Source organism: Gopherus flavomarginatus, chromosome 4, assembly GCF_025201925.1.
Source record: "Gopherus flavomarginatus isolate rGopFla2 chromosome 4, rGopFla2.mat.asm, whole genome shotgun sequence".
NCBI classification, from domain to species: domain Eukaryota; kingdom Metazoa; phylum Chordata; order Testudines; family Testudinidae; genus Gopherus; species Gopherus flavomarginatus.
The window spans coordinates 101,762,525-101,784,005 of NC_066620.1; the positions used below are offsets into that span (position 1 = coordinate 101,762,525).

The 21,481-nt window shown below is 45.4% G+C and overlaps 1 protein-coding gene across 2 annotated transcripts in view; it reads right to left on the bottom strand.

Annotated features, from left to right (window-relative positions):
- The window catches only part of AKAP12 (A-kinase anchoring protein 12), a 138,363-nt gene that overhangs the window by 48,599 nt on the left and 68,283 nt on the right, over positions 1-21,481 (bottom strand). For both annotated transcript variants that reach the window (XM_050949403.1, XM_050949402.1), the window contains exon 2: positions 8,090-8,207. In XM_050949403.1, coding sequence (XP_050805360.1) covers positions 8,090-8,207 — 118 coding nt within the window. The remainder of the gene's footprint in view (positions 1-8,089; positions 8,208-21,481) is intronic.

The following is a 21,481-nucleotide window of genomic DNA, read 5'->3' on the forward strand; positions in this document are numbered from 1 at the left end:
TTTTCTCCTCCCCATTCTACAGTTAGACCATAGCTAGGACCAGGAGAACATAAACCAAAATATAGCACATTTCCACTCTTCACAGTGCTTGACTGTGGATGGACTATGTATGCTTTTTATTTACATTTGTTTTGGTCTGGTGCTGCCAGACATAGTTATTGCAGCCAGGCTGCTTGTTTGTTGTTAAATAAAGTTGTTTTTATATCTCTTTGTCATGATGTTATGTGACAAATTGATGTTACATGACATTAAGAACAGTGATATTGAGAACAGTCATACTGGCAATGATATGGAAACAAAATGAATTTATTAACCTTCAAATCAGAAAATGAAAGCCTAACATTCCCTAGAGCACAGGTGGCATTTCGGCGGCGACACCTCTGGATGCTGCTGCTTGTCAGCGGCATTTTGGCGGATGCTCGTTCACCGGCCAGTATGCGGGCTCACTTAGACACCCCGGCGGGTGCCATTGCACCCACAGGCACTGCGTTGGGGACCCCTGCCCTAGAGGATACTATATCCTAACTATTGTCACCTGCAGAATCTATTGTATTTACACATAAGCATTTGAGTAACATTGCTCATAAATTAATGTATATTATCCATCAAAATACATTGAGACATACAGTAACTAGAACTCATGAAAACAAAACCATCCCAAAACACCATGCAAAAGCAAATTTGAAATGCAAACAGTACATTAAGCATGGTTCAAACCTCATCACTCTCCTGGACAACAACTACCACATCACATACTCCCTTCATTTCCAAAATAAGTATGTAGATTACTTTTAATAAAGGTAACATGCCTGGCACTGAGAGTGGCATAACAGACCTTTGGTGCATGTCTGGCTATATATAATCAGCAACAAGGTTTGAAACCTCTTCAGCTTACAATGTGTTAAACAATACATCCTTGCTTTCATAAATTTTATGTGGAACGTAAGAAGTGGTTACGTACAAACACTTACTACTTCTCTCCAAATGTATTGCCTTGATACACATCCTTCTTTCTATATGCAGACAGAAGGAGAAACACAGTATCTCCTATAAACCCAGAACTGAGTAAGCCTCCAGGGTTGTGCCTAGACACACAAATTTTCAAAATTTAGCCTCTAATGTAAAGATACCCTGTGAACAACAGCTAAAGGCTAAGTGGTGAGAGAATTTAGAACTTTTGTCCCAGAACATGTAACAGACACATATATATTGGGCCTGGACTGATGCTCCGAGACTGAAAGCAAGTAATAGCTCTTTGTAAAAGCACGAGGCAGAGACAATGAAGCTATTTATGATTTGAGATTATTAATTTTACTAATCCCACTTCAGAATAAAAACCATGATATGACCTTCAATTGTGGTCCCACTGATTATAACTAAGGCTGTCAAGCATTTAAAAAAATTAATCATGATTAATCACTGTTAAACAGTAATAGAATACCATTTATTTAAATATTTGTGGATGTTTTCTACAATTTCAAATATATTGATTTCAATTACAACACAAAATACGAAGTGTACAGTGCTCACTTTATATTTATTTTTATTACAAATATTTGTGCTGTAAAAAACAAAAGAAATTGTGTTTTTCAATTCGCCTAATACAAGTACTGTAGTGCAATCTCTGTATCATGGAAGTTGAACTGACAAATGTAGAATTATGTACAAAAAAAACTGCATTCAAAAATAAAACAATGTAAAACTTTAAAGCCTACTAGTCCTCTCAGTCCTAGTTCTTGTTCAGCCAGTCACTCAGACCAAACAATTTTATTTACATTTGCAGGAGATAATGCTGCCCTCTTCTTGTTTACAATGTCACCTGAAAGTGAGAAAAGATGTTCGTATGGCACTGTTGTAGCCAGCATTGCAAGATATTTACATGCCAGATGAGCTAAAGATTCATATGTCCCTTCATTTTCAACCACCATTCCAGAGGACATGCGTCCATGCTGATGACAGGTTCTGTTTGATAACGATCCAAAGCAGTGCAGACCGACACATGTTCACTTTCATCATCTGAGTCAGATGCCACCAGCAGAAGATTGATTTTCTTTTTACATGGTTCAGGTTCTGTAGTTTTCGCATCAGAGTGTTGCTCTTTTAAGATTTCTGAAAACATGCTCCACGCTTCGTCCCTCTCCTATTTTGGATGGCACTTCAGATTCTTAAATCTTGGGTTGTATACTGTAGCTATCTTTAGAAATCTCACATTGGTACCTTCTTTGCATTTTGTCAAATCTGCAGTGAAAGTGTTCTTAAAACGAACGAGATGCGCTGGGTCATCATCCGAGACTGCTATAATATGAAATATATGGCAGAATGCGGGTAAAACAGAGCAGGAGACATACTATTCTACCCCAGGGAGCTCAGTCAAAATTTAATTAATGCATTATTTTTTTAACAAGTGTCATCAGCATGGAAGCATGTCCTCTGGAATGGTAGCTGAAGCATGAAGGGGCGTATGAATGTTTAGCATATCTGGCACATAAATACCTTGCAATGCTGGCTACAAAAGTGCCATGTGAATGCCTATTCTCGCTTTCAGGTGACACTGTAAATAAGAAGCCGGGCAGCGTTATCACCCCTAAATGTAAACAAACATGTTTGTCTTAGCAATTGGCTGAATAAGACATAGGACTGAGTGCACTTGTAGGCTCTAAAGTTTTATATCAGTGGTGAGCAACCTGTTTACATCAGTGGTTGGCAATCAGTGGTGGGCAAAGTGGATTGGCCGGGAATGGCGAACCACAGCCACTTGGAGCTGTGGGCGGCCATGCCTGCAGACGATTAAGGTAAACAAACTGTCTCATGGCCCACCAGCGGATTACCCTGATGGGCCACGTGCGGCCCATGGGCCGCAGGTTGCCAACTGCTGTTTTACATTGTTTTATTTTTAAGTGCAGTTATGTAACAAAAAAAATCTACATTTGTAAGTTGCATATTCAGGACAAAAAGATATTGCATTGTGGTACTTGTATGAGGTGAATTGAAAAAACTGTTTGTTTAACCTTTTTACAGTGCAAATATCTGTAATAAAAATAATATAAATTGAGCACTGTACACTTTATATTGTGTTGTAATTTAAATCAATATATTTGAAAATGTAGAAAAACTTCCAAAAATAGTTAATAAATTTCAATTTTTATTCTATTTTTAACAGAATTATTAAAACTGCCATTAATCGTTCTTAATTTTTTAATCACAATTAATTTTTAGAGTTAATCACGTGAGTTAATTGCAATTAATCAAAACCCCTAATTATAACAGTAAAGAAAGCCATTTGCTATCTCCTTATGATATTGGTGTATCAGCAGCAATAGTGCCCAGAAAGTTAGTGTCCAGGGACAGCAACGAGGTAGATTTCCTAAAAACTTTAGTATACTTCAAAGTGTAATCTTCAAGACCTTTCTAAATGGAGATAGGAGCTTCTGTGATTGACATGACAACCTGCTGAAGAGACAGAAATTAAAAAACTGCTAGCCAGATCAAGTGGATGCCCCCTTGGGAGAAGATTCAACTGAATATCAAGTTTATCAGTCCTTACAGATTGTCACTCGCTCACTTTGGGTGTCAAAATCACTATGAACAGGGTTAGACTTCATGTGTGGACATGAAGTCACTGAAAATATTAAGCAAACAAAGGCCTTTTTTTGTTTGTTTTAAAGATTATATTGAGACTGGCCCAGGTAATATCAGGGCACGTCTTCATTAGCAACGTTAAAGCACTGCCCCGGCGCTGCTTTAACATGGCTGGTGTAGTCACGACGTAGCGCTGGGAGAGAGCACTCCCAGCGCTCTAAATAAACCACTTCCACAAGGGGAATAGCTACCAGATACATGGGAGCATAGTTCCCAGTGCTAGTGCACTGTCTACACTGGCACTTTACAGCAATGAAACTTGCAGTGCTTAGGGGTCTGTTTTTTCACACCCCCCGAGTGAGAAAGTTGAAGCACTGTTGTCATAAACAGATAGTTGAGGGTTAATGCCTCTTTTACCTGTAAAGGTTAAGAAGCTCAGTAAACCTGGCTGACACCTGACCAGAGGACCACTAAGGGGACAAGATACTTTCAAATCTTGGTGGGGGAAAGTCTTTGTTTGTGCTTTTGTTTTGGGTGTTGTTCGCTCTTGGGACTAAGAGGGACCAGACGTCAATCCAGGCTCTCCAAATCTTTCTGAATCAGTCTCTCGTGTTTCAAAATTGTAAGTAATAGCCAGGCAAGGCGGATTAGTCTTATTTTTGTTTTCTCAACCTGTAAATGTCCTTTTTTTTTGCTGAGAGGATTTTACCTCTGCTTGCTGTAACTTTGAACCTAAGGCTAGAGGGGATTCTTTTGGGCTATACGAATTTGATTATCCTGTAAAGTATTTTCCATCCTGATTCTACAGAGATGATTTTTACCTTTCTTCTTTAATTAAAAGCTTTCTTTTTAAGAACCTGATTGATTTTTCCTTGTTTTAAGATCCAAGGGGATTGGATCTGGACTCACCAGGGATTGGTGGGGGAAAGGAGGGGGGATAGTTAATTTCTCCTTGTTTTAAGATCCCAAGGGTTTGGATCTGTATTCACCAGGGAATTGATGAAGTCCCTCAAGGCCACCCAGGGGAGGGGAGAGTTTGGGGGGGGACAGGAAGTGCTCCAGACACTGAAATTTCTGGATGGTGGCAGAGTTACCAGATCTAAGCTAGTAATTAAGCTTAGAAGTGTCCATGCAGGTCCCCACATTTGTACCCTAAAGTTGAGAGTGGGGAAGGAACCTTGACAACTGTAAAGTGCCAATGTAGACAAGCCCTTTGTCAAGCAAAAGTCGGAGGAGGGTGTTGGGGATGAGATGAATATTGTACAAAGTATTCCTCCTCCTCTTTGCAGTCCTGGCACGGGGTCTCTGTTCTGCCGATCCAGGACCGCAACCTTCCCCACACCTTGCACCTTGGTGTCTTGGGCCCCTTGGCTGTGCAAGAAGCTGTCTCCAGCCCTCTTCTCAGTGCTGCTCTAGCCCTAATCCCAATCTCATTCCCCCTTAATTTCCAGCAACTGTAACAATAAAACTAGTTTAAAAAATGAAAAAAACATGAAAAATAAAAATAAAATAAAAAGTGGATATTAATTATCAAAATTCGGGAAAAAAAATTCTGCCAAGCCTAGATATAGTTAAAGGAATATACATGGCCTCGAGTATACCATACCATAAAGCCTTTCCCCTTATGGCTGAAATACCCATAAGCAGACTTCCTCCAAGATGCAAGCAGACACAAGGCAGATAGACTGAAATCTTGCCTCTAGAGCTTACATTCCTCAGTAACCAGATGTTCAGAAGGAAGTGCCACAGGACAGATGAGGTGCCCTAAGTGAGAGAGAGCTCCTTTGTGGCTACATCATTAATCTGATGAGTGTCCACTACTACCTGCAGCCTGAAGAAGAATATTCCTAGAGTCAAAAGGGGTCTAAGCAGGGCCGGCTTTAGGAAGTGCGGGGCCCAATTCAAACATTTTCGGCGGGACCCTGGCAGGGATGACTTAAAAAAAATTTGGGAAAAATAGCCTTTCATTTCTTTCATGTATTATTTACTTTCCATAACTATATAAATAATAAAATTATATATTATGTACATTGCATCATATATGCTGTTGATTGGTTATTAATGACTGCCGTTTCACATGTGTGGGTCCCAGCTGCTCCCTGCCCCCCTCATTGAAGCAGGTGTGCAGGGTTACTGTCCTGGAACTGCAGGGCAGCAGTGGACATGGGGCTGGTTGGAGGCAGGACAGGGGCTGACTGGAGGTAGGGTCTGGCTGCAGGCAGGGCAATGGGTGCGGGGCTGGTTGGAGATTGGGGTGGGCTGGCTTCAGGCAGGGCCGCAGGGGGATGCAGCAGGGGCTGGCAGGGCTGGAGACAGAGAAGTGTGAGACTGGCTGGCTTCAGGCAGGGGGATGCAGCAGGGGTTGGCTGGAGACAGGGCAGGCTGTGCAGGGCTGGTGCGGGCAGCAGTGTGTGTGGGGCTGGCTGGCTTTGGGCAGGGCCACAGGGGAGTGTGGCTGGGGGTTGACTGGAGACACGGCAGGGGGTTTGACAGGGACTGGCTGTAGGCACGGGGTGCAGAGCTGGCTGCAGGCAGGGGGAGCAGGGCTGGTATGGGCAGGGCAGGGGATGCAGCAGAGGCAGCTGGAGCCCCAGCCCTTTAAATAGCCCCCAAGCTCCCTGCTATCCCAGGGCTTTGGGGGCTATTTAAATGGCCCAGGGCTTCCCATCTTGTACCCCGCCCTGGACCTTTTAAATAGCCATGGGAGCCCTGGGGAATGCATGGGGGTGGCGGGGCTCCAGCGGCTATTTAAAGGACCAGGATGGCAGAGGCAGCTGGAGCCCTGGCCCTTTAAATAGCCCCCGGAAACCCTCACTACCCCAGGGCTCTGGAGGCTATTTAAAGGGCCCGGAGCTCCAGCCAGAGCTCCAGCCGGGAGAGTGGGGCTTGCTGCGCTCCGGCTGGGGCTCCAGCCGGGACAGCGGGGCCGCGGGGCTTGCCGCGCTCCAGCCGGAGCTCCAGCCAGAGCTCCAGCCAGGAGAGCGGGGTTTGCCGCGCTCTGGCCGGGGCTCCAGTTGGGAGAGCGGGGCTTGCCACGCTCCCGCTTGCGCTTCGCTCAAGGGAGCGGGACCACGGGAAGACCCCGGAGCAGATCGCAGCCAAGGACTCGGGGTAAGTTTAAAAAAAAAAAAAAAAAGTGTCTAAGGCGTAGGGTCCGATTCCTGGGAATCGGGTGAATCGGCCTAAAGCCAGCCCTGGGTCCAAGAGACTGTCACACTCTTGCCTCTCCTCACTTTGGAAAAGCTTCTTGCTATTAATGGAACTGATGGATAAGTATGCAGGAGTTTCTCTCCCTTGAAAGGAGCATGTATGCCCAGGCAGCACAAACTTCTCGTTTCAAGAGAAGCAAACTGATAGTGCTTCCTCCAGCTGAGTGGAAACAATCTGATCTACTATGCCGTGACTTGAGGACTTTCTTTAGAGCTACCAAGGGCTTGCTTACATGGTGCCTGTATTAACACAAACTGGATACCTTTTCATTTGTGCCAGCGCATCCACACAGGGCAGTTAGCGGCCAGCACTTTGGTGCACCCTGCAATTCACACCCCCGTAGTCCACACTGTGTTCCAGTGTAGACATAGGCCAAGATTTTTTGGCGCTGCATCCTTCTTTCTAACCAAGTAGCAACAAATCCTGTGAGAAAAGGTCCAGCCCTACATGTACAGGCTTTTAGACACAGTTGTATCAGGGCTCTATGTAATGCAATTATGTGAAAATAAACATTGCAACTTTAATAAAAATCTTGCAAATGCGGTAACTCAAAGCACTTGGAAACACAACCCCGTCCTATGATCCCCTCTGGGTTATTAAATAATACCACTCTGGAAATTAGAACCTGCACTCTCTCAGGCCTGTCTTGACAGGCAAAAAGTGTGTCTTTTTCAATTGTGCTAGCTGAAAAAGACTGAAAAGCCCCATTAAGATGCATGGTAACACATATGATATATATGTTGTAGCTCCCCCCTGGACTACAACATAGCCAGCTAACAAATGTAACAAGCAAATGTGCCTTCAGATGTGCTAGCCTGCATCTTACCAGACTGTCCACTACTGGCCTCTACTGTGAGGGTAGGTTGTAGAAATGGCTATGATTCTTACCAGGTTATGGAAGTTGAACTCCTTAATTTCCCAGAATATTTTGCCCAATTTACCTCAATCCACTGAGTCAAGAGCTGTTCTGGGTACTGTGGGACAGGCAAGCAGAGGCAGTGCAACTGCAAGGATTGATTAGAGTGCTCTTTGTGGAAGTGGAGAAAAAACACTCCTGAAACACGATGCTTGGAAAATTTGCACAGATTCCCTTTGTATGGGATTTGTTATCTGGTGAAGGCAAAGCTCTCGTGATAGTGTGCCATGAAGTGACAATAGCCCCCCTAAAAATACTGGTGATACAAAACCAGAACTCAGTGCTCCATAGGAAATGGCTAGAAGATTCTTATTTCATTTCCCAGTCCATCAAGCTATCCTCAGTGCTCTGTAACTAGACCATTCACTGTAGACTTTTACTTACCATCTGTTACAACTGTTTCTGTCTGCTGTCCATTCAGCTCCCCTGGCTGGAGGTTCAGCTCCACTTGCTCTTCCGCTATACCATTAATGTTGGATATCTGTCCATTCTTCTGTAAAAGCTGTATTGGCAAGGGGTGGGGTGGAAGGGGAAAAAGAGAGGGATACGGGTAAAATGTATTATAATTTTCAAGCTCAAAGTATCATTCCTTCTCTTCTTTCACATAAAAAAAATTCACCACTTCTAGAAATAGTTTCACATTCAAATTCATTTTTATATCCATATGGTTTGGGGGAAATATAAGTACTAGACACTTACATAGTACTGTTCTTTTTTAAAGATATTAATATTAACTTTAATAAACCATTCAATCATCAAAGCACCTCTGTGAGAGAAGTAGGTATCTGGGATCATATATTTTGTTAGTCTGCTGCATAGGATTTTCTGAAGAACTCATCTTGCCACAGAACTGTGCAGCAGAATCTAACCTTGCATTTAAGAAATAATTTAAGATTCTAGCACTTATGATTGAGAAGAAAAATTTCTGAATGTGAACTGAATCTGACTGATGCAGTGGTATCTTCCTGGGTCTACAGACAGCCTGAAACAGTAGCTCAGAGATTGATTTTCAGCATTCAGTTTGGGGAATGTAGGGGGTCAGCTCTGAAGATCAGCGATCATTTAAAATGTCAACAACATTATTGCCATGTCAGCAATGGACTTTTGGGAGGTGATCTAGGAGTTCAAGCCCTTCCCTCAAAATTTTGTCACATATGACCCCTCCCCCTAAAAAAGCCAAAGCAAAACAAAACAAAAAACTGAAGCCCCAACCAATCCCTATGTACCCAAAATGAAAACCAATCTCACACCTTCCAGGATTATAAAAACTCTAACTGATCCTTGCCAACATGCCAAAACCAGTTGTTTCTTCTTCTCCCAGATAACATCAAAAAGGCTGAGTCTGTCACGGAGGTCACAGATTCCATGACTTTCCGGGACTTCTGCAGCGGCTGGTGCAGCTGACCGGGGGCCACCTGAGCAGCTTGGGCACCCCCCGGACATCCGCACCAACCACCGCTGGGGCAGTCTCGTCCCCTTGCCTCCTAGCATCCACAGGAATTTGGATGTGGGAGGGGGCTCAGGACTGGGGTGTGGGAGGGGGTGAGGGCTCTGGGCAGCACTTACCTTGGGGGCGGGGAGGCGGCTCCCCAGAAGCAGTGACATGTCCCTCCCTTAGCTCCTAGCTCTGCGCACTGTCTCTGCCCACAGGCAGCACCCCCGTAGCTCCCATTGGCTGCGATTCCCGGCCAATGAAATCTATGGAGCTGGTGTTTGGGGCAGCATGTGGAGCCCCCTGCTCACGCTTTCACCAAAGAGACGAGGGATGTGTTGCCGCTTCCATGGAGGAGCAGAGCCGGGTAGGGAGCCTGCCAACCTCACAAACCCCTACTCAGCAGCAGCAGGGGACCCAGGTTATGTACTGCTGCCCGCCTCTTCCCCACCCCTTCTCCCGTCCCAGCACCAGACCTGTCCAGACCCCCAGAGCATCCATAGCACTCCTGGCCTCCTGCCCCAGAATACCTGCAGTGCCCCTGGGCCGCACCCTGCCCCAAAGCACCAAAGTTTTAGTTAGGGGTATATAGTACAAGTCATGGACATGTCACAGGCCATGAATTTTTGTTTACTGCCCATGACCTCTCCATGGCTTTTACTAAAAATACCTGTGACTAAAACATAGCCTTAAACATCAACAATGGAGATTTGATTTGTTAATTCAAATACATGGGGTATATTGACCATGGAAATTTTGAGGCAGTGTAAAATAAACTAAAACAACATACAATATATTTCTATTATTCAGCTTCATATTTAAATCAGTCAGCAAAACCTTCCATCTTTTAAATTTAGCACTGAAGTACCAGAGAAACGAAGATGCTTTATTGCAGAATTTAGACCCAGCTTGCTGCACAATGCATGGATACTTGATTATCACCCCCATCTTGCAATTGAGTAAACGAGGAAAACTAACCCAAGGCAAGATGTCAATAGAATCTACACTGCACCTTTTGGGAAATCTCAACCACTACACCACAAGGGGGGCAGGCAGCTCCACTGGTGGCAGTGTTCATTCCACCAGCTCATCTAACCACACTCAGGGTATGTCTACATCTACAATTTTGCAGCGCTGGTTGTTACAGCTGTATTAGTACAGCTGTATAGGGCCAGCGCTGCAGAGTGGCCACACTTACAGCAACCAGCGCTGCAAGTGGTGTTAGATGTGGCCACACTGCAGCGCTGTTGGGCGGCTTCAAGGGGGGTTCGGGGAACGCAAGAGCAAACCGGGGAAGGAGACCTGCTTCCCTGCGGTTTGCTCTTGCGTTCCCCGAACCCCCCTGCAAACCGCAGGGAAGGAGACCTGCTTGCACGGGGGTTCGGGGAACGCGAGAGCAAACCGGGGAAGGAGACCTGCTTCCCCGCGGTTTGCTCTCGCGTTCCCCGAACCCCCCTGCAAACCGCGGGGAAGGAGACCTGCTTGCTCGGGGGTTCGGGGAACGCGAGAGCAAACCGGGGAAGGAGACCTGCTTGATTACCAGAGAGGCTTCCTCAGGTATGCTGGGATACCTGCTTATTCCACGGAGGTCAAGAAAAGCGCTGGTAAGTGTCTACATTTGATTACCAGCGCTGGACCACCAGCGCTGGATCCTCTACACCCAAGACAAAATGGGAGTACGGCCAGCGCTGCAAACAGGGAGTTGCAGCGCTGGTGATGCCCTGCAGATGTGTACACCTCCTAAGTTGCAGTGCTGTAACCCCCTCACCAGCGCTGCAACTTTGTGATGTAGACAAGCCCTCAGAGTAAGTCTAGATGACACAGTGGTAGCAAGGATACCCATGTCTACATAACAACTTTCACTGTTGCTACACGTTTAAGGTACTTAACTTTACTACTGTAACCATTCCCACTGAAATCAGTGAGACAACTCGTAGTCAAATTAGGCATGTGCTTAAGTGTTTGCAAGATTGGGGCCAATTTCCTTCTGTAGAGAAGTCCCATAAAGGACTTTGTGTCAAATCCAGGCAAGGGCGGCTCTAGGTATTTTGCCGCCCAAGCATGACAGGCAGGCTGGCTTCGGCGGCTTGCCTGCGGGAGGTCCCCAGTCCCACGAATTTGGCGGCAGCCTGCAGGAGGTCTGCCAAAGCCACGGGACCAGTGGATCCTCCGGAGGCAGGCTGCCAAAGGCAGCCTGCCTGCCGCCCTCGCGGCGACCAGCAGAGCGCCCTCCGCGGCTTGCCGCCCCAAGCATGTGCTTGGTGTGCTGGTGCCTGGAGCCGTCCCTGAATCCAGGATTAGAACAGGAAAGCTTGGTTCCCAGTCATGTATATAGACTATACCTCTCTGAAAAAAATATTTATATTGCTTCAAGGAATTTATTTATTTAGCATGTGCATCGTTGTCTAGACAAGCGATGGCATGTTCAGTGGCGTGATGCAGTTCTTCTAGGCCACTGCTGAACCTAGTCAGCAGGCATTCATTGACAATGTGCGTCATCGGCTGTGTCACGCCACAGCTACACAAAGGGCTGTCACGAAGGCCCCAGCGATACTGGTTGGCTGCACAGAGACCTTGCCTGGTCCCGAACCTGTTCAACAGGGAACATTGGCACCGGGGTAGGTCAAAACCAGGCGAGCAAATTATGGGGTCGGCAACGAGGAACTGGTTAGGGATTACAACAGATATCCCATCCCTCTCGCCAAAGTGTTTCCACCCTAACATCCTGGCGTGGAGGATGAGACCATAATGGGCGACGTGACGGTAACCTTGCAGCTGGTGGTTTTAAAAGGTCATTGTGCAACGGAAGGCTTGAGTTGGCACGTACTTTCTCCAGTACTTGCCAGTGGCAACCTCTCGTCTGATATGAGGAGGAGCAATATTGCTTAGAACTGGAAGCCATGGGAGTGAAGTCAGACACAGGGTGCCAGAGATGATACACAGGATACGCCTAGCAGCATGTAACTGTGTATCCACCAGTTCAAGGACTAGAATACTGTAAATGACCAAAGCTGTGTATTCTTTCTAACTAGGTTTAATTAAGCATAAGGCAATTAATATATGTTACCTTTGTCTAGGAACAAATTACAAGGGAATGAATATAAAAAGTAAAAGGTCACTCAGTCATATTTCTGCAGGAAATGTTTTCCCCAATATTGTTTGTTACAAATAACACTTAAAATTACTATAATGGCACAATTAAAGAAAAAAATCTCCGTATTTCAGCTTCTTTAATTTGTACTGTATTTTGTATATAAGCAATTTAACCTGTTTTTGTGGGTCTTCCACAGTAAGAGAGATTTTTTTTATATATGAAATAAATTTATGAAAAAGCACAAAAATTGGCAGAGAAATTTAGGATAGTACCTGAAACTTTTAAATAATTTTTTGAAATTGACTAAATATCCAGTTAATTGTGTCTCTTGAAGAGCTTTGTGTAAGCTCAAAGAGAGCCCCTCTGCCTGGCAAGGAGTGTGTTTTGGTAGCTCCCACAATGGGAGATGGTACAATGAACAGGATGGGCCAGGTCCTATGGGATTTCTAGCCTCTATGCGACTTCTGGGGTAGGCTTGAGATCTTGCAGGATTCAGCACAGGATTTGGAGCCGTAATATCTCATAGGATCTGGCACAAGATCAGGGCTGCCCGGGGGAGGGAAGGGGAGTGGGGCAATTTGCCCCAGGCCCTGCAGGGGCCCCCACGAGAGTTTTTCGGGGCCCCAGGAGTTGGGTCCTTCACTCGCTCCGGGGACCCTGGAAAACTCTCGCGGGGCCAAGACTCCCGGAGCTTCTTCCGCTCTGGGTTTTCGGCGGCAATTCGCAGGCCCCCTGAATCCTCTGGGCGGCCCTGCACAAGATTTGGAGCCATGATCAGAGCCAGGTACTCAGAAACACTTCCTGGTTGCTTGTTTCCCCACCCTCCCTGCTGTGCCCATCCAGATGAGGACTCAGTGGGACAATCTCCCTGGGCTCTGCCTCCTGCCGCTGCATGTGGGCCAGGAGGCATGTGAGCTGGTGGGACTGTGTCTGAATCACTTTACCCCAGAGTGGTTCATTTTTGTGGTGCCCCATGTGAAGCTGCTGTGGGGCCAACTCTGGCAGCAAGGTAAAGGATGCCTCCCCTCTCCTGTGTGCTCCCAGGTCTCGGGGAGGCTGTGGGACTAGGAATTCCTAGGGAGGGCAGGGCTAAATTCCATCACCTGGACAGATCCCAAGTAGAGATTCCTGGCTGCTGCCTCAGGCTATGGGCCATGCCCATGAGGGGCTGCAGGACTTGAGTTGGTGGCAGCTGCTGTTGGATGTGTGAGTGAGTCCAGTCTGCCCCCTACCTGTGGGATGGATTTTAGTAACTGACTTGCTATGTTAATCTAGTTGGTTCTTACCATGGGCCCATTACTGTTCCAGCAGGGCAGTGTGGTGGCTGGGCTGATCGTCCTGATCTGGGACTGGGTCTGACACTCCCTGGCTTAGTTTTTGCTCCTAGTACAGATCCCCTTTCTATTTGTGCATTTGTCTGTGCTTGTGGTCTCTCCCTAATCTCCTGTGAGACACTAGGCATGCTTGTAGCCTATACATAAGTACAACATAGAAATTTGGATGTGAAAAATCATGGGCCATAGGTAGTATGTCTGGTGTTGATACTGCTGGTGATGAGATGTGGGCAGAAAGACTGTTTTAATCAGACACTTATTCGGGAGTGTCCATTTCCACTCCAAATATAGACTCAAGGTCCTTCCCTACAGCAGTTTAATGGATTAAAGCCCTGCTTCAGACTGATGCACTTTAGTTACGAGATTTGCACATATACATAATTACACTAGGGGTATGGCTACATTTGGAATTTCAAAGCGCTGCCGTGGCAGCGCTGCTGGAGCGCTGCCGCGGCAGCGCTTTGAAGTGTGAGTGTAGTCAGAGCGGCAGCGCTGGGAGAGAGCTCTCCCAGCGCTGCATGTAAACCACATCCCTTACAGGTGTAGCGTGCAGCGCTGGGAGCCGCGCTCCCAGCGCTGCTGCCCTGATTACACTGACGCTTTACAGCGCTGTATCTTGCAGCGCTCAGGGGGGTGTATTTTCACACCCCAGTTGCAGCGCTGTAAGGTGTGAGTGTAGCCAAGCCCTAGGGCAAACTTACTTATTGTGGTTAGGAACTTAGACTGTAGAGACTGTATCCAGTGTCTCACTCCAACGATGGGACATTTCCACTCCTAAACATACTGATTATCTCTGTTCCTCCCTCCTGAAGTACAAGAATCTTTGTCCACGAGAATGCAGCCTTTCAAATTCTAATGTACAAGCTGAAGGAGAACAATCATTTGCAATTGGAAGGCAAATGACTACTCCCTCACCTTGCTGAGCCCCACCCTCTCCAATGGAAACCAAGACAATAGAGGTATGAATAGATTATCTAGTGAAAGATGCTTGAAAAGCCCTGTGATAATCATCTATTGAGCAAACAGTGGTGGGAAGGAGCTTGTATGTGAGACTCTGCAGAACTGAGCTGATTGTTAGCTTACCTTAGCCAGGTAGTGTCTCAACAGAGAAATCCCCCTCCAATGAACCCTTGCTTATAGAGCCAAACTGACTCTGCTTGTCAAGTTAGGAGCTGCCTCTACATTAGAATTTCTGCCATTCTGTGAATATGGATAAATATGGTAGCCTCTGATGTACCTCTGTCCCTCAGTGCTCATAAGACTGAGCATGTCACCAAAGCAGTCTGGTCTGTTAAATGGGAGAATTTGAGCCCCATGTCCTAACTGTAGCCTCAAGTCAAGGCATTAGTGTAGGTGGAAGCTTAACTCCCATTCTGTAGCCAACGCCTGCATTATTAGACAATGCCTTAAGAATGACTTTCAGTATATCTATCTCTGTCCTTGCATACCATTCCTGCTCAAGCACATCAGTCAGTGCCAGTGAGGAATTCTTCCAGTCAGAAGGGTGGTTCATGGACCTGGCTACTGAGTGAGTGCACCAGTCATTTGCTAGATGAACTGAACACTCATTACTAGCTACCTAAATGGTGGAAATGGCTCAACTTTGGAATCTTTTCCTGCTCTCTCCTTTTGTGCCCTCAAGTGAGCATTGGGAGTGCAGTTCCGGAGCTAAATGAGCAGAACCACCCCAGAAATGGAGTCCTACTTGCTCCAAATAGTCCATGCTTGTCAAATGTGCACATTGTGATCTCAGTAGAGACTTGTCTCAGTCTGTCTCCTCTGTACTCCCTGACAGCAGCTGGAATGCATATAACTCCACGTTTGCTGGATTTAAGGACAGGACACCAGGGCTTATTTTTGCTCATGTCTTCCCCACCACCTGTGAAAGTGAGAGATTTGCCTTCCTAACATGGGGCACAGCAGCCCTTCATAGGGAAGGGAAGTAGTGATTTCACCTGCATGGAATCCTTAATGTGACTAAGGCTCTCAAAGCACTCTCTCTTCTGTGTAGAGATGTTTAACAATTAACACCACCAAACAGAAACATTCATGCAATATTCATTTCACGGCCAAGCATGTGCCTGAGCTTAACAACGGCATAGCTGATGTTCTCTCAGGGCTTGTCTACACTGGCAAGTTTCTGCACAGTAAAGCAGCTTTTTGTGCTCAAACTGCAGATGTGTACACACTGCCAAGCCACTTTATGTGCAGAAACTCCTCAGTTGCGTCACTGCAAAAAAACCACCTCAAAGAGAGTCATAAGGCTATTTGTGCAGAGGCTCCAGGGCTGTAATTGGCCTCTGCAGGTGTTCAATGAACACACAGAGAGAGAGACAGAGAGAGTGTGTATGTGTGTGTGTGTGTGTGTGTGGCGAGAGCTGATGTCAGGGTTTCCCCCTCTCCTGCCCTCAGGACTGGTTGCTTCCTGTCCTAGTCTGAACATACAAGACAGCATGCAAACGTTGCAGATTTCTCAAGCCATCTAGACAGACTTATGTGTAGTGCTGAGGAGGAGCCCGTGGTCCTGGTACATGTAGGTACCAATGACGTAGGGAAGGGTAGGAGAGACATCCTGGAGACCAAATTTAGGCTGCTAGGGAAGAGACTGAAATCCAGGACCTCTATGTTGGCATTCTCAGAAATGCTCCCAGTTCCACGCGCAAGGCCAGGTAGGCAGGCAGAGCTTCAGAGTCTCAATGCGTGGATGAGACAATGATGTAGAGAGGAGGGGTTTACGTTCATTAGGAACCGGGGAAACTTTTGGGATGGGGGGAGCCTATACAGGAGAGATGGGCTCCACCTAAGCCAAAGTGGAACCAGACTGCTGGCACTAAACATTAAAAGGGTTGTAGAGCAGTTTTTAAACTAGGAGATGGGGAAAAGCCAACTGCTGCAGACGAGCATGTGGATCGGACAAAGACTTCTTTTAGAGGAGAATCTATTGATAGAGATTGTCTAGGTTATAGTCAGGAACAGAGGATGGAAGAGAATAATGTAAGGGCCAAATCAGACGAAACGTTCACATAAAAAGGAATCTGACACATCAGAAAAGGGCAGATAATTAAACAGTGACAAGTTTTTAAAGTGCTTGTACACAAATGCTAGAAGTCTAAATAATAAGATGGGTGAACTAGAGTGCCTTGTGATAAAGGAGGATATTGATATAATAGGCATCACAGAAACCTGGTGGAATGAGGACAATCAAGGGGACACAATCATTCCAGGGTACAAAATATATCAGAAGGACAGAACAGGTCATGCAAGGGGGGAGAGTGGCACTATATGTGAAAGAAAATGTAGAATCAAATGAAGTAAAAGACTTAAGTGAATCCACATGTTCCATAGAATCTCTATGGATAGTATTTTCATGCTCTAATAAGAATATAACATTAGGGGTCTATTATCGACCACCTGACCAGGGCAGTGATAGTGATGATGAAATGCTAAGGGAAATTAGAGAGAATATCAAAATTAAGAACTCAATGATAGTGGGGGATTTCAATTATCCCCATAGTGACTGGGAACATTTCACCTCAGGACGAAACACAGAGACAACATTTCTCAATACTTTAAATGACTGCTTCTTGGAGCAGCTGGTACAGGAACCCACAAGAGGAGAGGCAACTCTAGATTCAGTCCAGAGTGAAGCGCAGGAGCTGGTCCAAGAGGTAATAATAACAGGACTGCTTGGAAATAGTGACCATAATATAATAACATTTAACATCCTTGTGATGGGAAGAACATCTCAACAGCCCAACACTGTGGCACGTGATTTAAAAAAGGGGAACTATGCAAAAATGAGGGGGTTAGTTAAACAGAAATTAAAAGGTACAGTGACTAAAGTGAAATCCTTGCAAGCTGCATGGGCGCTTTTTAAAGACACCATAATAGAGGCCCAACTTAAATGTATACCCCAAATTAAAAAACACAGTAAAAGAACTAAAAAAGAGCCACCATGGCTTAACAATCAGTGAGAGAAGCAGTGAGAGATAAAAAGACTTCCTTTAAAAAGTGGAAGTCAAATCCTAGCGAGCTAAATAGAAAGGAGCATAAACACTTCCAAATAAAGTGTAAAAATGTAATAAGAAAATCCAAAGAGGAGTATGAGGAACGGCTATCCAAAACCTTAAAAGGTAATAACAAAATGTTTTTTAAGAACATCAGAAGCAGGAAGCCTGCTAAACAATCAATGGGGCCCCTCGATGATAAGAGATAGAAAAGGAGTGCTTAAAGACGATAAAATCATTGTGGAGAAACTAAATGAATTTGTTGCTTCAGTCTTCACGGCTGAGGGTGTTAGGGAGATTCCCAAACCTGAGACGGTTTTTGTAGGTGACAAATCTGAGGACTGTCACAGATTGAAGTGTCACTAGAGGAGGTTTTGGAATTAATTGATAAACTGAACATTAACAAGTCACCGGGACCAGATGGCATTCACCCAAGAGTTTTGAAAGAACTCAAATGTGAAATTGCGGAACTATTACCTAAGGTTTGTAACCTGTCCTTTAAATTGGCTTCTGTACCCAACGACTGGAAGATAGCTAATGTAACGCCAATATTTAAAAAGGGCTCTAGGGGTGATCCCGGCAATTACAGACCGGTAAGTCTAACGTCAGTACCGGGCAAATTAGTCGAAACAATAGTAAAGAATAAAATTGTCAGACACACAGAAGAACATAAATTGTTGGGCAAAAGTCAACATGGTTTCTCTAAAGGGAAATCGTGTCTTACTAATCTATTATAGTTCTTTGAAGGGGTCAACAAACATGTGGACAAGGGGGATCCAGTGGCCATAGTGTAACTAGATTTCCAGAAAGTCTTTGACAAGGTCCTGCACCAAAGGCTCTTACGTAAATTAAGTTGTCATGGGATAAAAGGGAAAGTCCTTTCATGGACTGAAAACTGGTTAAAAGACAGGGAGCAAAGGGTAGGAATTAATGGTAAATTCTCAGAATGGAGAGGGGTAACTAGTGGTGTTCCCCAAGGGTCAGTCCTAGGACCAATCCTGTTCAACTTATTCATAAATGATCTGGAGAAAGGGGTAAAAAGTGAGGTGGCAAAGTTTGCAGATGATACTGAACTGCTCAAGATAGTTAAGACCAAAGCAGACTGTGAAGAACTTCAAAAAGATCTCACAAAGCTAAGTGATTGAGCAACAAAATGGCAAATGAAATTTAATGTGGATAAATGTAAAGTAATGCACATTGGAAAAAATAACCCCAACTATACATACAACATGATGGAGGCTAATTTAGCTACAACAAATCAGGAAAAAGATCTTGGAGTCATTGTGGATAGTTCTCTGAAGATGTCCATGCAGTGTGCAGAGGTGGTCAAAAAAACAAACAGGATGTTAGGAATCATTCAAAAAGTGATAGAGAATAAGACAGAGAATATTTTATTGCCCTTATATAAATCGACGGTAAGCCCACATCTTTAATACTGCATACAGATATGGGCGCCTCATCTCAAAAAAGATATACTGGCACTAGAAAAGGTTCAGAGAAGGACAACTAAAATGATTAGGGGGTTGGAGAGGGTTCCATATGAGGAGAGATTAAAGAAGCCAGGACTTTTCAGCTTGGAAAAGAAGAGACTAAGGGGGGGATATGATAGAGGTATATAAAATTATGAGTGATGTGGAGAAAGTAGATAAGGAAAAGTTATTTACTTATTCCCATAATACAAGAACTAGGAATCACCAAATGAAATTAATAGGCAGCAAGTTTAAAACAAATAAAAGGAAGATCTTCACATCGCGCACAGTCAACTTGTGGAACTCCTTGCCTGAGGAGGTTGTGAAGGCTAGGACTATGACAGCATTTAAAAGAAAACTGGATAAATTCATGGAGGTTAAGTCCATTAATGGCTATTAGCCACGACAGGTAAGTAATTGTGTCCCTAGACTCTGTTTGTAAGAGGGTGGAGATGGATGGCAGGAGAGAGATCACTTGATCATTACCTGTTAGGTTCACTCCCTCTGGGGCACCTGGCATTTGCCACTGTTGGTAGACAGGATACTGGGCTAGATGGAACTTTGTTCTGACCCAGTATGGCCATTCTTATGTTATGTTCTTATGCTGAAACACTCTCTGTTCCCCAAAACACATTGTCTCTCTCCCTCCCTCCACACACACACACACACACACACACACACCCCCTATCACACACTCCCCTGCCCCCGCCAACTTCAGTTGAAAAGCAGCTGGCAATGTAGTAGGATGTCCATGCAACAATGGGATTGGGGAACCTGCATCATGTGATGCTGTGCCTGCCCCCATGAGGCATTGCAAACCCTTCCCAAAGCACCCTGCGGCCAGTTGTACAGTGGGATAGCTACCACAATGCACTGTTGTCTTTGCCATTGCAAGAGCTGCTAATGTGGATGCACTCCAGTGTCACAAGGAGCACAGTGTGGACACGCAACAGAGGCTTAATTCCAATGTTATAATAAAAGTGGTATAACTTGTGGCACAGGAACTTGCCACCATAGACATACCCTTAGTTGCAGGTCAATGGATTCAGAGCACTAGCACAGGAAGCCAAGGCAGTGCCAGCACAGATGCCGGGAGCCCTATGGAATCTTGATTACTAGAATCAATATCCACTGCCAAGAGAGCACTTGCACCACACACTTTTTTACCTTACACAATGGCATGAGGAGTTTCGGAGGGGGGGCTATCCAGGGCCTGGTCTACATCAGAACCCCAAATTTGGCAGTTCACGATCTTGCTATAGCTAACTGGTTTTCTAGGGTGCTCTTTTACTGCAGGTCTGCTGGTTGTCTGGACCCCTATTGTGGATTGATGGTCCCCAGGATATGGAAGGGTTGGGCCACACTCCTGGGGTACAGAGCAATGTCAGGAAGCCAGGGTCCTTGCAGGTCCTTAGGCAATTAGTTGAGGTTCTTCCTTGAGTCTCTTGTTTGGAGGGTAAGGCTGTACTCTACAAGGCAGCCTTCTGTTGGCTTTTTTCAGGGCCTTCCATATCAGTGAGTTGTTCCCTTCAGCAAGGGAGATTCTTTGGGGTGGGGGCTTCTTCATAAAAATCTTGTAGCTGTGAATGGTGGTTTTGAGGAGCCTTGGAACATCACCAGGCAGAATCAACTTATGTCACTCAGGGGTGTCAAAAAACACGATATACATTTTGCTGGCATAAGTCGTAGTGTGCACAGTGCTATGTTACTCTCCATCCTGTCCACATAGAGTGGCTTCAAGAGCTATCTTACAGTGGTGCAGCTGCATTGGTACAGCTGTGCCAGTGTAAGGTCTCTAGTGTAGACATAACCTAAGTGTCCTTGCCTTCTTCTATATGGTGAGCACACGAAAGCTGTCTCTCTCACCAAAAGAAGTTGGCCCAAAATAAACAAAATAAAGCCACCTCAACAAGAGGCATAAAGCTTTTGCAACAAAGTTAAAGTGACAAAGTGTCAGTGTAGACACTGCTGCTCGTTTTGTCGACATAACTGGTCTCCTCCCGTATCCCACAATTCCTGCCCTGACTGCTCTGCTGACTGTTTTGATCTATGCTGCCCTGCAGGCATGCACCCCTCTCCTTTCAAAGATTAAATCATTAACATGGAATGCTCCTGGTGCCTTGCACTGGGAACAGGGGCCGGCAGACTGGTGCTGGCGGGGGGCAGGGGATGGACTGCTGTGCTGCTATGACATTCCTCAGCACCGAGAGCTCACAGAGCTGCTCAGGATGTGGCTCCCAGAAGCTGAGGAGACTGGGAGAACAGAGGGAATCACAGAACCATAGGCAAGCAGGCAGAGCAGGCTGCTTCGGAAGCATAACTTTTACTGACAAAACTCTGTAGTGTAGACGAGGCCTTAGAAAAGGAGCTTTGAGATATGGTTAGTGACTGCAAACTGCTCCTGTTTTAAAAGTTGTTTGCAGTGTTGTTGTAGCTGTGT